Below are 16,656 nucleotides of genomic sequence, written 5' to 3' on the forward strand. Positions count from 1 at the left end.
GTCATCTGTCATCGCGTTATAAGCACGGAACCTGCGGGAATGAGTACAATTGTAATTAATAGCCGCAATCCCGTGCCGAAATTCAAGTCCTGCTCTGTGTTCTCTGCTAATAACCCGACTGTGAATGATGCGAGCGGCGTCACTATGTTGTCACTGAGAAGCAGCAGCCGTGGCCGGGAATGATTTTTGGTGTGCCGGCACAACAACAACATGTTTCTTTTCCCCTAATTTTTTTCCAATTGACGGAAATCCGTCATAGCGATGGAAAACTTTAATCCCTGCATAAACAAAATTTATTTCAAATTTAATTCAAGCACTTTCAAGTACCTATGTTTGTTTTCAAGTACTTTCCAGGCCTTGAATCCATATGTCTGAAATTCAAGTACTTTCAAGAAGCGTGGGAACCCTGTGATAATAATCAGAAATGTTTCTGAAGCAGCAAATCAGCATATTAGAATGATTTCTGAAGGATCATGTGACACTGAAGACTGGAAAACTTTAATCCCTGCATAAACAAAATTTATTTCAAATTTAATTCAAGCACTTTCAAGTACCTATGTTTGTTTTCAAGTACTTTCCAGGCCTTGAATCCATATGTCTGAAATTCAAGTACTTTCAAGAAGCGTGGGAACCCATTGTATTAACTGTAATAATATGTACATGAAGATTCTGAACAATAAGACTTACTTCGAGACTGCTTCTCATCTGAGCTATCCATGCTCCCCGTGTCCAGTTTCTCCTGCAGATCATTCTCAAAGCGTGCAAGATCAGCATCCAACCGCCGAATGTGTTTATCCACCTGGAAATGCAAGGAGACTTGTTTTTGCTTGATGCATCAAATGGCACATGCAAATATAAAACCGAGGACTCTGCATCTCACCATTTCATAAATCTGCATTGCAAGCTGAACTTTGTCATCACTGTACTCTTTGCATTTGTTGTAGGCATTTTCAATCTTCTTTAAATGCTGGGCACGCTCCTCGGATGCCAAATTTCTAACCTTTGCAACATACTCAGAAGCTAGTTCACTTATCTCTGTTTTTTTCTCTGTGAACAACAGTAAGAATGTAATTGTTCATTAATCATAATTTAAAAGTTAACTGTAATGGCCTCTAAAACAAAATGATACTGATGCAAACATTCATACCTTCAGTTCTATTATCTAAATCCTCCATTAATGAGAAGTTTCTCTGCAACTCGCAGGGAAGTCCCTCGATGCCTGGAGTGAATGATTAGAATTAAAGATCGTGCAAACAGTATTTACATGGCAGGAAAAAAGAACATGCATGCTTATGCTACAGGAAGTTAACTTCACACACTGACCAAGGGTGGTATAAAATACAAAACATTATTCAAGCACTCAGTCATGTACGTTACAGTTCAGCATTTTATCGTAACACATAAGACAAATGCTGAAACACAACTCCTCAACTCACAAGTAGGCTGCAAAAGGAATTCATCACATTTCATTCAACTAGGCAGTAATTAAAATGTGGCAACAAGTTTTTCAAGAATACCTTTTAAAATACTTACTGTCCAAATAATGCTCTAAATACATTCCTTTCGCCATTCTTGTTACTACTTTGTACTGCAGGCGTGTACGATGGTTTATTTAGCGCGCGCTGAAATTCCCTTTCTGGGGTCTCTGTGTAGGTTATTCGATTTTTATATGAAAAGGATTGACCGAACTACTATAAAGTAAACACACAAGACTGTCCACGTGGTTTACATATCATATATTTGAGCGTTACATCTTCATCTGTAGTACATGAAGTAACAAGTTGCTCTACATCGCCATCTACTGCAGTGGAGTTGCAGTTCAAGAACAAGACAATACAGGGAATTTCGGTGGGTTTTATATGGTTTTAAATATGTCGTATACTCTGTCGTAGGTTTCTTAATATTAACTGCAACCTTATGTCTTTTTTGATAATGTTTAAAAAAAAAGTGAGGGACAAGACAACAGCCTTGTCCAAATACCCACACTTGCAGTCTTGGCCACTTGAGAGCGCGTGCGCGCGACAGGAAGTAAGTGTGCAAGTCTGTCCCATGTCTTCAAAATGCCAAAGTGCAGTGCCCTTAATGGATACTAAATCCACACTATCTCGAATACCGCTCCAGAGCGCTATTCAAGGCTAAGTGTATCCCATCATGCATCATGTTCTGGAAATAAATCGTGAGACTTTTTGCCGAGATCTCGCGAGAGGTCACGGAAACCTTTCCAATGTAAGTTAAATATTTATATAATAATTAGATATTACAAATAATTTGGTAGAAAAACAGTGTTTTTACTTTTATTGGTGCAAAGATGAGTTGTGGTGATATTTATTTTGTACAACATTTGCAACTGCTTTTTATCATTTAATTAGAAGCACCACAAATTAAAAATTATGTCATGTTATAGGTACTACTGAACAGACTTTAGAAGTTGATTTTAAAATGCAAAGTATTTCAAATTCAAATAAAAATAAATCTCTGTAAACACTTGCATTTTTACAACACTATAAGTGTGTCCCATCACGTAATGAAAAGTTCGACACACACTTGTGGTCTTCACACCCACTTGAAGACTTCAGCCAAATACAGGAAATACGTCATTTAAGTAATCAAGTGGTCAAGTGCAAAGACTGCAAGTGTGGGTATTTGGCCAAGGCTAAGGTGATGATATGTGGGATGTTCAGAACTTACCACAAGGTGGAAGTGTCGTCTTAGTTATTAAACTGACAGGCTGAGCCTCATTATCATGTGAAATAAAACAAATGGCATAACTGATAGGCTATTGATTTTATTAAGCAATTTCTCTGTATGAATACTGCACATGGACAATGGACATGGTGAAAAACAGCTGTCTAATGGAGTGTCTACAGAGTTTAAGTAGAGATAACAGAGACCTGAAGTCATCCTCAGCATTGGTGCTCTGAGACCCACTGTGACCAAATCACATTCAGTCCTCATGCAAAAACACTAGAGATGTCGGACTGCAACACCATAGACCTAAATGCAGACATGTCACCCCAATATTCGAGTTAAAAAAGTTAAATTAGAGTTAGGTTTAGGGCTAAAACAAACAAAAAAATGAGTTGAAAATATAGCCTATTGGACTAGACAGCTCCTTTATTACATTGTCATTTATGGAATACAAATGGGATACAGTTACTTTTAAATCCGATTATGTGTTTAAAGTTTGCCTTTGAAATAAGCCCAATAGCGATAGTACTGTTAAAAATAATATGATATAAGTGTAGGCTATACCCTGCAAGGCAATAAGGATAAAGCTATATGTAAATGACTCCTCCCAGGTTTTGTATTTAGCATTTGTAAGTGATGAAAGCAGAAACAAGACATAGACGTAAGCTCTAGTCTAGTGAATATCTCTTTTATTTAGCATATATTTAACACTGCAATGATGAAACTGTGCTATCTATTTTTTATGACATCATTTATCCTAGGTATGTATTTTGACTTTCTTCATTTTTTTAAATCATAAAGTTCACTTTGTACAATAATTTATGTTTGATTGAACAGGATGCACAGCACAGGACAATGTAATACAGTCCAAACCAGTTATGACAGCTTATGAAGATGGAACAGCCACTCTTGACTGCACTTACAAAGCTACCAGCACTCAATATCCAAATCTCCTCTGGTACCAACAGAAGACAAATAGATCCCCAAAATACATGCTGATCAGACTTTCTGGATCTAGCAGCAATAATGAGGAGTTCAAGGAGAGATTTAATGCAGATCTCAACACATCTTCAAAATCAGTTCCTCTGACAATCAAGGATGTGCGTGTGTCTGACTCTGCAGTGTATTACTGTGCTCTGCAGCCCACAGCGACAGAAACACACTCAACAATAAGACAATAACTCCTGTTACCTCTATTTCTAAAATCAGTCAACAAAAATACTTCCTATTTGGTGGATTGCAACATTTAAAAGTTACATTTAAATGAATCCATTTGGAAGAGTCACATGCAAATCAGAGTAGTATATTAAATCAAGGAGATGAAATTGCATTTAGGATATGAATTCCTTTTGGAAAATTATTTATATGCAACACTAACACATTTTATGATAATTTCAGTATTCATAAGGTTTGGAGCAAACACATCTAGAGACTGTGTTGTAATAACTGGCAGTACCAGAGAGAATACTTCACACAGCCAACTTTGAGGATGGGAGGAGTTACATGCGTTATCAAATACATTCAAAGAGACCAAACCAGCTGTGGATGGTGATTTCTACTAAGCTGTCCAAGTAGGGAAACCATGTCGCAATGGTTAAGGAATTTGTTTCTTGTTTTTGTACTTCATTTAGGTATGGTAATACAATTTTTACATATCCATGAGCATTTTTATAGAAGTCATCCTAGCTGATGCGTCACTTTTTTGTATTTAATTAATTTAATATGTTTACAGAATGTAGAGGGGAAGAAACAGTCAGCCAGCCAGAAAGACATCAGACTGAATTGGAAGGAAAATCAGTCACATTAAACTGTAAATACAGCAGTGCTTCAGCAGCTCCAGATCTCTTCTGGTACATCCAGAGAGCAAATGATATTCCTAAATACATCCTGAGAAGAGACAATTTTGGAACTGGAGAAACTGGCACTGAGTTTCAGGAGAGATTTCACTCTAAACTTTCATCAGATTCAGTTCCACTGACAGTCCAAGATGTACATGTGTCTGACTCTGCTGTGTACTACTGTGCTCTGAGGCCCACAGTGAGACAACTCAAGACAAACCACATACAAAAACACAGGAGCAGAAACACTGTGAAGTTATGTAATATGGTCAAATAAAGTCTATGCTGCTGATATTCTTGTTCTATAGTTATATCATAAACAATAAATTTAGATAAGCAATGATACATTGTTAAAGATTGTGTACAGTAATACTGTTTTGATATGAGCAATTAAATAACAGATGATTATGTTGCAAGAAATAATTGCAAGAAATACATGTTCAAATAACTTTATATTTATTTTTAAAGCTGACCACACATTTTGTGTGTGTGTGTGTGTTCATTTAGATTCTGAAAAGCCTGACTCATTTGAAATAATGAACGAGTATCTGGCGAACATGATTTTTTTAGAAGCATTCTACAGTATCTATTAAATGCAGTGGAAACTGAGACAATTTTAGAACTTTCTTCATTTGCAGGGTATAAATATAAAAATATTTGATGCATTAAACTGACAGTAAAGACTTTTAAATTCTAAAGAGTTAAAAAAATCTAATCTCAAATAAATGTCAAAGTTCTTTTCAAACTTTCTATTAATTAAAGAATCCCCAAAAAATGCATCATGGTTTTGACAAAAATATCAAGCAGTACAACCATTTTCAACACTGATAATAATAAGATTTTTTTAGAGCATCGAGCATCAAATCAGCATATTAGAATGATTTCTGAAGGATCATGTGACACTCAAGACTGTTTAAAAAAAAAAATATATTACCAACCTCAAACTTTTGAACAGTAGTGTATATTATGGAATCACTTAGATGCATTTAGAGCACACATAAAACATACAAATGTTTATTTACTATATGTATACCATAGACTAAATCACAATATAAAGGTTTGGAGCAAACACATCTAGAGACTGTGTTGTAATAACTGGCAGTACCAGAGAGAATACTTCACACAGCCAACTTTGAGGATGGGAGGAGTTACATGCGTTATCAAATACATTCAAAGAGACCAAACCAGCTGTGGATGGTGATTTCTACTAAGCTGTCCAAGTAGGGAAACCATGTCGCAATGGTTAAGGAATTTGTTTCTTGTTTTTGTACTTCATTTAGGTATGGTAATACAATTTTTACATATCCATGAGCATTTTTATAGAAGTCATCCTAGCTGATGCGTCACTTTTTTGTATTTAATTAATTTAATATGTTTACAGAATGTAGAGGGGAAGAAACAGTCAGCCAGCCAGAAAGACATCAGACTGAATTGGAAGGAAAATCAGTCACATTAAACTGTAAATACAGCAGTGCTTCAGCAGCTCCAGATCTCTTCTGGTACATCCAGAGAGCAAATGATATTCCTAAATACATCCTGAGAAGAGACAATTTTGGAACTGGAGAAACTGGCACTGAGTTTCAGGAGAGATTTCACTCTAAACTTTCATCAGATTCAGTTCCACTGACAGTCCAAGATGTACATGTGTCTGACTCTGCTGTGTACTACTGTGCTCTGAGGCCCACAGTGAGACAACTCAAGACAAACCACATACAAAAACACAGGAGCAGAAACACTGTGAAGTTATGTAATATGGTCAAATAAAGTCTATGCTGCTGATATTCTTGTTCTATAGTTATATCATAAACAATAAATTTAGATAAGCAATGATACATTGTTAAAGATTGTGTACAGTAATACTGTTTTGATATGAGCAATTAAATAACAGATGATTATGTTGCAAGAAATAATTGCAAGAAATACATGTTCAAATAACTTTATATTTATTTTTAAAGCTGACCACACATTTTGTGTGTGTGTGTGTGTTCATTTAGATTCTGAAAAGCCTGACTCATTTGAAATAATGAACGAGTATCTGGCGAACATGATTTTTTTAGAAGCATTCTACAGTATCTATTAAATGCAGTGGAAACTGAGACAATTTTAGAACTTTCTTCATTTGCAGGGTATAAATATAAAAATATTTGATGCATTAAACTGACAGTAAAGACTTTTAAATTCTAAAGAGTTAAAAAAATCTAATCTCAAATAAATGTCAAAGTTCTTTTCAAACTTTCTATTAATTAAAGAATCCCCAAAAAATGCATCATGGTTTTGACAAAAATATCAAGCAGTACAACCATTTTCAACACTGATAATAATAAGATTTTTTTAGAGCATCGAGCATCAAATCAGCATATTAGAATGATTTCTGAAGGATCATGTGACACTCAAGACTGTTTAAAAAAAAAAATATATTACCAACCTCAAACTTTTGAACAGTAGTGTATATTATGGAATCACTTAGATGCATTTAGAGCACACATAAAACATACAAATGTTTATTTACTATATGTATACCCATATAAAAATGGACTATCAATCCATTATCATGTGAGATTGTGTAGGTATAATGTGCCACAAGGTGGCAGTGTTCTCAGACATTCAATAAGGAATTACAATGAACAACTTTCGTCATATTTATACTATATTTTAATATTATAAGAATAGAGACTGAAAAGCACAGACATATTTTTTGTTGTTGTCTTTTTTCATATATCACACCAGTAAACATGCTATTAATGAAGGTACAAAGCTCACAGAGATCAGGAAGTTCCTGAATGTCTTGATTACTGAACAGCAGAAAGCTTCAGTAACGCACAGTCAGAGCACAGAGCACTGAGAGAATTAACACACAACTGATCTTTAAAAAAAAAAATATATTACCAACCTCAAACTTTTGAACAGTAGTGTATATTATGGAATCACTTAGATGCATTTAGAGCACACATAAAACATACAAATGTTTATTTATTATATGTATACCATAGACTAAATTACAATATAAAACACATGCTCTTGTTACCTAGGTGTGAATGATTCAACTCAGAGAGGAGGGACTAAGTGTTTACAGATCTGACATGATCTAATGTGTCTGACAGAGACTGTGGTTGAAAGGATTCAGGCTGACTCTTCTCAGAGTGAACACTTGTACAATGGATCTTCATTCAGTTATTCTGTTCTGTGCCTCAACTGGTGTGTATATCTATTGAGAGAAGGATTGATTTTTTAACTGATTATCTGAAATCTCTCTAAAATACTACCCACTTCTCTTCTGTTTCAGCTGTTGTCTTTGGAAACAACATCAGTCCAGATACAACAGATGTTGGTGCTGATGAAGGTCAAAAAGCTATTCTGTCCTGCAGTTATTCCTCCTCTGGGGTTACAGAAAATCTCTTCTGGTACCGTCAGTATGGAAGATCAAAACCTGAATTTCTCGTAGCCACATACAGTACTGCAAAAGAGAGTGAGATATCTGGTGTAGATTCAAGATTTTCTGTTAAAGTAACAAAAAAGGAACAAATCCATGTGATTCTGGAGATCTCCTCTGCTGCTGTATCAGACTCTGCTGTGTACATCTGTGCTCTGCAGCCCACAGTGACAGTGGCATTTATGATTACTTCAGATCTTTTAGCAACAACTTTAAAAAACCTATAAAACACTGGATGGTATTTTATTGATTTTCTTTCAAAACACTTGTAATTTATATCTTTAACGATATACAGTGTTTAAAGTAAGACAAAATGAGTTAATATTGTGCTTAATGTTTGCAGATGTGACAGCTGTGGACAAAATTGAGCCAAATAAAGGGACGAGCATCATCAAAACAGAAGGAGAGTCTGTAACGCTGAGCTGCTCATATGATTCAGACAGTGAAAATGTACGTCTGTACTGGTACAGACAATATCCTAATGGAGAACCTCAATATTTATTACGTGAAGGAGCACGAACAAACAGTGTTAAGCACAGCTCTGATCCTCGATTCCAGTCAAGCACTTCTCGCATGTTGACTGAACTCATTATTAGCAGTGTGACTGTGTCAGATTCAGCTCTCTATTACTGCGCTTTAAGAGTTGAAGCCCAGTGATACAAAACATGAAACAAGTCGTACAAAAACTACAAGCCATTTTCACTTTGAAGCTCTTATTATGAGTTGTTATTTTGTAACGCTGAGCTGCTCATATGATTCAGACAGTGAAAATGTACGTCTGTACTGGTACAGACAATATCCTAATGGAGAACCTCAATATTTATTACGTGAAGGAGCACGAACAAACAGTGTTAAGCACAGCTCTGATCCTCGATTCCAGTCAAGCACTTCTCGCATGTTGACTGAACTCATTATTAGCAGTGTGACTGTGTCAGATTCAGCTCTCTATTACTGCGCTTTAAGAGTTGAAGCCCAGTGATACAAAACATGAAACAAGTCGTACAAAAACTACAAGCCATTTTCACTTTGAAGCTCTTATTATGATTCTGGAGATCTCCTCTGCTGCTGTATCAGACTCTGCTGTGTACATCTGTGCTCTGCAGCCCACAGTGACAGGAAACACAAGAACACTGTACAAAATCTTTTCCTTATTGAATCCAATTAGAACAAGCAAGAGATACAGAGACAAAGATTAAAGGAGAACCTGTAAACTGCAGATGTAAGTAATAAGTTGAACAACACGTGAATGAAAAGAAATAAACGAATAAAAAGCTAATGAATCCAAATCTACATACATAAAATAGCAGATAAAAAGATGACATATTTAAAATCAATGTGAGATCAAAAATCGAAGCATCATCCTAATATTGTTAATTACATTGTAACGAATCAGCTCATGGGAAATATGAATAATTAATCATAACTAGTTATAATTAATTATGAATATTTTAGATCCGCTGTAGATATTTACTTGACCTCTCAGGGTCAACTGTCTTGTCAATTCTAAGAACGTTAATTTCCTGGTTAAGGGAAATAACTTTCTTACTGTACAACTTAAAATATACTGAGGTCACGGCTCGCTGGACGACCCTTGATTTAAAGTGTAAAATAACAAATTTGGAATCGGTTTAATCAGGTGGACTTCGCATCTTCAGATCCTAGTCCTCTCAAAACCTGAATGAAATAATAATAATTAATTCTCTTACAAATTAAATTTAAGTAATCAAAGTTATTACAAGGGGAACGTCTCAGGTTACTTATGTAACCATGGTTCCCTGAGTAGGGAACGAGACACTGCGTCCTCTAAGTTTCTTGCCATGCTGCGGACGCAAGCTTCAGACGAAGAAGTGAATGATGTGTGCTCCCGGCGCCTATTTATACTATAGTCGCACCGGTAGTTATAACTGCATTTTCAATTGTTTTACATTTAATATTCATGTTGTTATGTTTTACAAATAAACCTTTACAAAGTGCAGATCAGAGGATATGGTTGATCAACCAGACAAACATGTGATTGAAGTTGAAAGAAGATCCACAATATATGACACAGATTCAATATGAGTTTTTTTCTGGTAGTTTTGAACAATCATATAAAAATGGTGGGAAAAGATTTATCACACATAATCAAATAATATACAAAATACATTACACCATATGGATGAAAGTGAACAGCAGCAGGAAGTTCAGAGAGGATGAAGTTCCTGTGTGTGTTTATGACTGATCTGCAGTGACTTACAGCTCAGAGCACTGAGAGCCTCAACAGAGAACTGAGCTGATCTGATTGAACATGGACAGATGCTTCATACTGATTCTCATTGTGGGAACAGGTAATTTTTTTTTTAGATAATTACAATAGTATTTTGTCAACCTTGCTTTCATGATTCAAAAATTAGTTTATTTGTGCTTATTGTTCACAGGTTTGGTGACTGGAGACAGCATTGAGCCAGATAAAGGGACAGAAAAAAACTCTAAAGAAACAGAAACTGTCAAGCTGAGCTGCTCATGTAGTACAAGTAGTGATTATACTTATCTTTACTGGTTCAGACAGTATCCTAATGGAGAACCACAATATCTATTAAACAAAAACGTACGGTCCGCGAGTGATGCACACACTTCTGATCCTCGATTTCAGTCGATTGCATCACGTACATCCACTGAACTCACTATTACTGATGTACGTCTGTCAGATTCAGCTCTCTATTATTGTGCTCTAAGAGTAGCAGCCCAGTGATACAAAACATGAAGAATGTCATACAAAAACCTGAAGCTCTTTTCACTTTGAACTTATCTAGTGAAAACCACAATCACAACCACAATCTATCCAGACCTGAATGTAATAAAAAAACATGGTAACACCTGCATTGAGGCCTGTTATAAAACTTCAGATAAACATTAAGTTCAGATATCATGAGAATTAAAGCACCTTAATTAATTATAATGTGGAATTAATATGGAAAACAGTACTAACACAGCCAGAAAATTAATTTTGAGTTTATGGGCACAAAAGGTTTGTCTACCCTTGTCCACCACAACAAAGGTACACTCTTAAAAATAAAGGTGCTTCAAAAGGTTCTTCAAGCGATGCCATAGAAGAACCATTTTTGGTTCCACAAAGAACCATTCAGTCAAAGGTTCTTTAAAGAACCATCTCTTTCTTACTTTTTTATAATCTGAAGAACCTTCTTTTGCCACAAAGAACCTTTTGTCAAACAGAAATGTTCTTCCGATGTTAAAGGTTCATTATGGAACCATTTAGACAAAAAGGTTCTTCTATGGCATCGTGAAGCACCTTTATTTTTAAGAGTGTAGAAATAAACTATGAACCAAGTCAGAGGGAGGAGTCAAAGAAACCTCATCAAGCAAACTCAGTAGCTCAAGTGATCTTGCACGTTATCAGTGGTCAGGGCCAGCAAAGCCTTCTCTGCTGGCCTAAACACTATCAGAATCACTGATTTAGTTTAATATATTTTTCCATGAATGTGTATTAAATTATTTCCAATAGTCTATTCTCTTCATTTCATAGCTTTTCTCTTAGTTGCACTGCTTCCAGCACTGTATGTTTATATTAGAGGTTTTATCCAATCATATTTCAGCAATCGTGTTGCCAGGGTCAAAGAAATCTGCCTTAAGGCCTTCAGAATCAACAGCGCAGGCGTCTGTTAGCTTAAATCAATAGCAATGAAACTGTTGCTTTAACCAATCAGATTTCGAGTTGGCAGCACCAGTTCCCTCGAGGAACCATGGTTACATACATAACCTGAGACGTTTCTGTTTCATACAGATGTTTTACGTAGCATAATTTTACAAAGCTAAAGTCAGGTTATTCTGTTTTTGCTTCAGATTTTGAAATTATACAGTTTAATATAAATCAAACATTGCACTTTTTTTCAATTCATGGTTAAAATGCAGTGGTCGCCTCTAATTTCAAATGGCTATGAAAAATCAAGGTGCAACACAGAGTGAAGAATATGCAAATGTTATTTTATATGTGATTTTTCAATTTCTGTACCTGAACATCTACAAACATAATAACATAAAGCATCATTTTATTACTATTTTTGTGTTATAGGCCTATATTTAATTGTGCTATTACTTGTAATTTGTTCATTTGTTCTTATTTACTGGCTGTCACTTGTCTTTAATAATGTTTAAACTTTTTATTTATGTTTATTTTGGCTAGTGATTTTTGCTGTGATATCGAAATTGAAATAGAGAATTGTCAAATTTAATTGGCATCTAAAATATTGGTGTCATATAAGCTTATTTATTAGAATACAAGATAACCGATCAAAAACAATGATAACAGAAACTATTTTATTTTTTTGTGGCAGGGCCAGTAAAGTTGTAAAGTTGTCTTTACTGATATACAACATTTAACTTAAGACAAATGTTTGCAGATGTGACAGCTGTGGACAAAATTGAGCCAAATAAAGGGACGAGAATCATCAAAACAGAAGGAGAGTCAGTAACGCTGAGCTGCTCATATGATTCAAACAGTGAAAATGTACGTCTGTACTGGTACAGACAATATCCTAATGGAGAACCTCAATATTTATTACGTGAAGGAGCACGAACAAACAGTGCTAAGCACAGCTCTGATCCTCGATTCCAGTCCAAGCACTTCTCGCATGTTGACTGAACTCATTATCAGCAGTGTGACTGTGTCAGATTCAGCTCTCTATTACTGCGCTTTAAGAGTTGAAGTCCAGTGATACAAAACATGAAACAAGTCGTACAAAAACTACAAGCCATTTTCACTTTGAAGCTCTTATTATGAAAATCAAATCAAAACCTGTGAGATAATAACTGCAAACATGTACGTGAGGTTGAGGGAGGAATTTTTTTATAAAAGAAATAAAGCGGCAAAAAGATATTTTCAGAAAGTTAAAAATACTCAAAAGTGTTTGATACACTACAACATTGTAACAAATTTATATTGTGCAAATTATACTGAAAATTTAAATGTATATACAGTATTTAAAATTATGTAACAGAAAACATAACCCTGTAAATAAAAATTACATATTCTTTAGGTTTTCATTACTTAATATTCCCATGCTCATAATAAATATGAGGTAACTGGCAAAGTGAAAAACATAGGCATCAAATATTTAAGCCATTATAGCCTTAAAAGCCTTGGGGGTAAAGGCCAGTGTAAGGTGTGCAGTATATTTCATTGGCCGATAGTTGGCTTTATACTGGCACTTATTGAGTTGAATTTTTTTTGCTCTTTGTAGAAATACTACATGGCCAATGCACCATCATCATCAGCACTGTTTTGTGCACAGTGTGGAATCTAAACTCCATCAAAATGGTTTAAATAACATGCTCCTCATGGTGCTTTTGATGTAAACACTCATGCAAATCTTTATATGTACTACATTATCTAATTCTCTAATAAAGTAGTGTAGTTATCTAGCACAGTTAAATGACAATCATGAACCTCAGCAGGAAGTTCAGAGAGGAGGAAGTTCCCATATGTGTTTGTTACTGATCTGCAGTGACTTACAGCTCAGAGCACTGAGAGCCTCAACAGAGAACTGAGCTGATCTGATTGAACATGGACAGATGCTACATACTGATTCTCATTGTGGGAACAGGTACATTATTTATTAATTAATGAAATTCTGTACATAAATATTTATGTTTTCAAGTCTCAAACCACAAAGGCTATTAAAATTGCTTTAGTCATTTGTATTTTTGTAAAACATGACCAGAAATGTGTTTGAAATATTATTTTATCAACTTTGCTTTCACCAAATCAAAAATCAGCTCATATGTTCTTATTGTTGACAGGTTTGGTGGCTGGAGATGACATTGAGCCAGATAAAGGGACAGAAAAAACCTCTAAAGAAACAGAAACTGTCAAGCTGAGCTGCTCATGTAGTACAAGTAGTGAATATGTTCGGCTTTACTGGTACAGACAGTATCACAACAGAGAACCGCAGTTCTTATTATACAAAAAGGAAAGGTCAGATTATGAATACACCTCTGATGATCGGTTTCATTCAGCTGCATCACGTACATCCACTGCACTCACTATTACTGATGTACGTCTGTCAGATTCAGCTCTCTATTATTGTGCTCTAAGAGTTGGAGCCCAGTGATACAAATTATGAAACATGCCGTACAAAAACCTGAAGCTCTTTTCACTTTGAACCTATCTAGTGAAAACCACAATCTATAATAAAATATGTGGTCACACCTGTGAGGTTGAATCAGGCCTGTTAAAAAAATTCCAAGAGCTTCTTTTGAGCTTCTTGTTACATCTCAAATCAAGTCCTCGAAATAGAATGATATATAGAGACAAAGACTAAGAGAGCAACTGTAAACTGTATAGCTGTGATTAATATTTATAGTAGATTTAATAGGTAAATAATCTGATAAAAAGCTTCCGAATCCAAGTCTACATGTGCAAAACTACAAATTAAAAGTAATTTAAATAAATATGAAATTCAAAGTTATTTGTTAATTATAATTGTTAATTACATCAAATACATACAAAAGTAGTCCATAGTTTAAGTTCACATTTTTTTTTAGTTTAAATTCTAATGCATTATCATGTGTAACACATTATGCTGGTATAATGTGCCACAAGGTGGCAGTGTTCTCAGACATTCACTAGGAACTACAGCAATGAACAACAGAATTGAACTTACCTAACAGAACTTATAGGTAATGTGGCTCCGAGAGGAGGGACTCAGTGTTCATGGATTTTACATGATCTAATTATGTCTGACAGAGACTTTGGTAGAAACTATTCAGTCTGACTCTTCTCAGGAGTGAACAATGGATCTTCATTCAGTTATTCTGTTCTGTGCCTTAGCAGGTGTGTATTTATTTGGTTAATTATTATTATTATTTTTTTTTTAAGTTTTCTTTAAATCTATAAAAAGTTACAAATGTACTTATACAAATGTTTTCTTTTTCAGCTGTTGTCTTTGGAAATGTCATCAAACCAAACAAAACTGATGTTGTTTATGAAGAGGGTTCAGATATTACATTGTCCTGTAGTCAATCACCTGTAGCTTCAGATTATCTCCACTGGTACCGTCAGTATGAAAGATCAAAACCTGAATTTCTTGTACTCACCTTTGCCAGTGCAAAAGAAGCTGCGGTGTCTGAGGTAGATCCAAGATTCTCTGTTAAAGTTGAAAAAAGGGAACAAAACCATCTGGAGATCTCCTCTGCTGCTGTATCAGACTCTGCTCTGTACTACTGTGCTCTGCAGCCCACAGTGACAGGAAACACACCAGCTCTCTACAAAAACCTGTTACAATGAGAGACAGGAGAAAAAAGACAGCAAGAAATAATGCAAATGAACGTTAAATTATCTCAAATGATTCTCATGTGTAATACAGTATATAGTGCATACTGTACATTCACATGGAGTTCCTGCTTGTTCCAAATTCTGATTACATTTTAAACAAATAAAATAGCTAGACTATAAATACTAAATATTCTTCATATTTTCATCAGTCAAAAATGAAAATGATAAATGCGAAGACATCAAGTATTTAGGCCATGCCTTTATAAAGCAGGAAGTTCTTGTGTGTGTTTGTGACTGATCTGCAGTGACTTACAGCTCAGAGCACTGACAGCCTCAACAGAGAACTGAGCTGATCTGATTGAACATGGACAGATGCTACATACTGATTCTCATTGGGGGAACAGGTACATTATTTGTGGAAGTGGAAACAAATTAAAGTGTATTTAAGTGATGTTTACATGATGTTTTAAAACTTCAAACTCTAAATGTTTTATTTATTTATTTCGTAAAAATGCTGTGAAAAGTTTTTGAGATATTATTTTGTCAACCTTTCACATTTCAAATTTGTTCATATGTGTTTATTGTTAACAGGTTTGGTGGCTGGAGACAACATTGACATTGACAGAAATAATCACTAAAGAAAGGGAAATTGTCAAGTTGAGCTGCTCATATAGTACAAGTAGCAATTACGTTTGGTTTTTCTGGTATGGACAGTATCTGAAGAGAGAACCCCAGTATTTATTACAAAAAGGTGACTTGACTTAAACTTGAGATGCCACATATGCAATATACTTGCAGCGAACCAGAAGAGGGCAGTAGGTGCTCAATATTACATTTAATAATAAGGCAGCTTTCATTGGTCTCCACAAGCTCCTCCTTGGATTATTATTATAATAACAAAAGCAAAACTGTCATATTCACTGATTTATCTGGACTTCAGCATAGACACAGTCATGTCACACAGGTTGATGAATATATTTCTCTTCGCACTATTCATTCTTGGTATGAATTTCAATTTAATACAGCTGCATATTCATGTAAGTTGTTTATATTTTGTATTGTAATGTAGATGACATATTCTTAAACCTGAAGTTGAAGGAAGATTAGTAGAATTAAAGTATAAATATAAAACAGATTCAACACAAGAAGATTTATTCTGGTACATCCAGAGAGCAAATGACTTTCCTAAATATATCCTGAAGAGAAGCAAATATGGAGGAGATAATGGCACTGAGTTCCAACAGAGATTTCACTCTAAGCTTTCAGCAGATTCAGTTCGACTAACTGTCAAGAATCTACATGTGTCTGACTCTGCTGTGTACTATTGTGCTCTGAGGCCCACAGTGAGAAAACTCAAGTCAAACCACATACAAAAACACAGAGACATAAACACACAAGATTATTTCTTCACAATAAGCATTTTTGAAATT

At 35.1% G+C, this 16,656-nt stretch overlaps 1 protein-coding gene and 3 gene segments (V, D, J or C); 3 read left to right on the forward strand and 1 right to left on the reverse strand.

Annotated features, from left to right (window-relative positions):
* LOC107706410 (inhibitor of growth protein 5-like) overlaps positions 1 to 1,775 on the reverse strand; it is a 5,896-nt gene extending 4,121 nt beyond the window's left edge. The window contains exons 1-4 of the mRNA XM_016510126.1: positions 1,534 to 1,775; positions 1,148 to 1,219; positions 881 to 1,047; positions 688 to 799 (exon numbers count right to left, since the gene is read on the reverse strand). Of these exons, the coding sequence (XP_016365612.1) occupies positions 688 to 799; positions 881 to 1,047; positions 1,148 to 1,219; positions 1,534 to 1,570 (388 nt within the window). The 5' untranslated portion in view covers positions 1,571 to 1,775. The remainder of the gene's footprint in view (positions 1 to 687; positions 800 to 880; positions 1,048 to 1,147; positions 1,220 to 1,533) is intronic.
* Positions 1,776 to 7,681: 5,906 nt separating this feature from the next.
* On the forward strand, positions 7,682 to 13,256 carry LOC107706297 (T-cell receptor alpha chain V region CTL-L17-like). The segment is given in 3 exon segments: positions 7,682 to 7,721; positions 7,810 to 8,123; positions 13,194 to 13,256. Coding segments are annotated over 3 exon segments (417 nt in total).
* Positions 13,257 to 13,516: 260 nt separating this feature from the next.
* Positions 13,517 to 14,063, forward strand: LOC107706298 (Ig kappa chain V-VI region NQ2-6.1-like). The segment is given in 2 exon segments: positions 13,517 to 13,556; positions 13,753 to 14,063. Coding segments are annotated over 2 exon segments (351 nt in total).
* Positions 14,064 to 14,745: 682 nt separating this feature from the next.
* On the forward strand, positions 14,746 to 15,238 carry LOC107706299 (T-cell receptor alpha chain V region RL-5-like). The segment is given in 2 exon segments: positions 14,746 to 14,785; positions 14,889 to 15,238. Coding segments are annotated over 2 exon segments (390 nt in total).
* Positions 15,239 to 16,656: the final 1,418 nt, after the last annotated feature.

The sequence above is a fragment of the Sinocyclocheilus rhinocerous genome, unplaced genomic scaffold (genome assembly GCF_001515625.1).
Source record: "Sinocyclocheilus rhinocerous isolate Xijiao unplaced genomic scaffold, SAMN03320098_v1.1 scaffold444, whole genome shotgun sequence".
Classification (NCBI taxonomy): Eukaryota; Metazoa; Chordata; class Actinopteri; order Cypriniformes; family Cyprinidae; genus Sinocyclocheilus; species Sinocyclocheilus rhinocerous.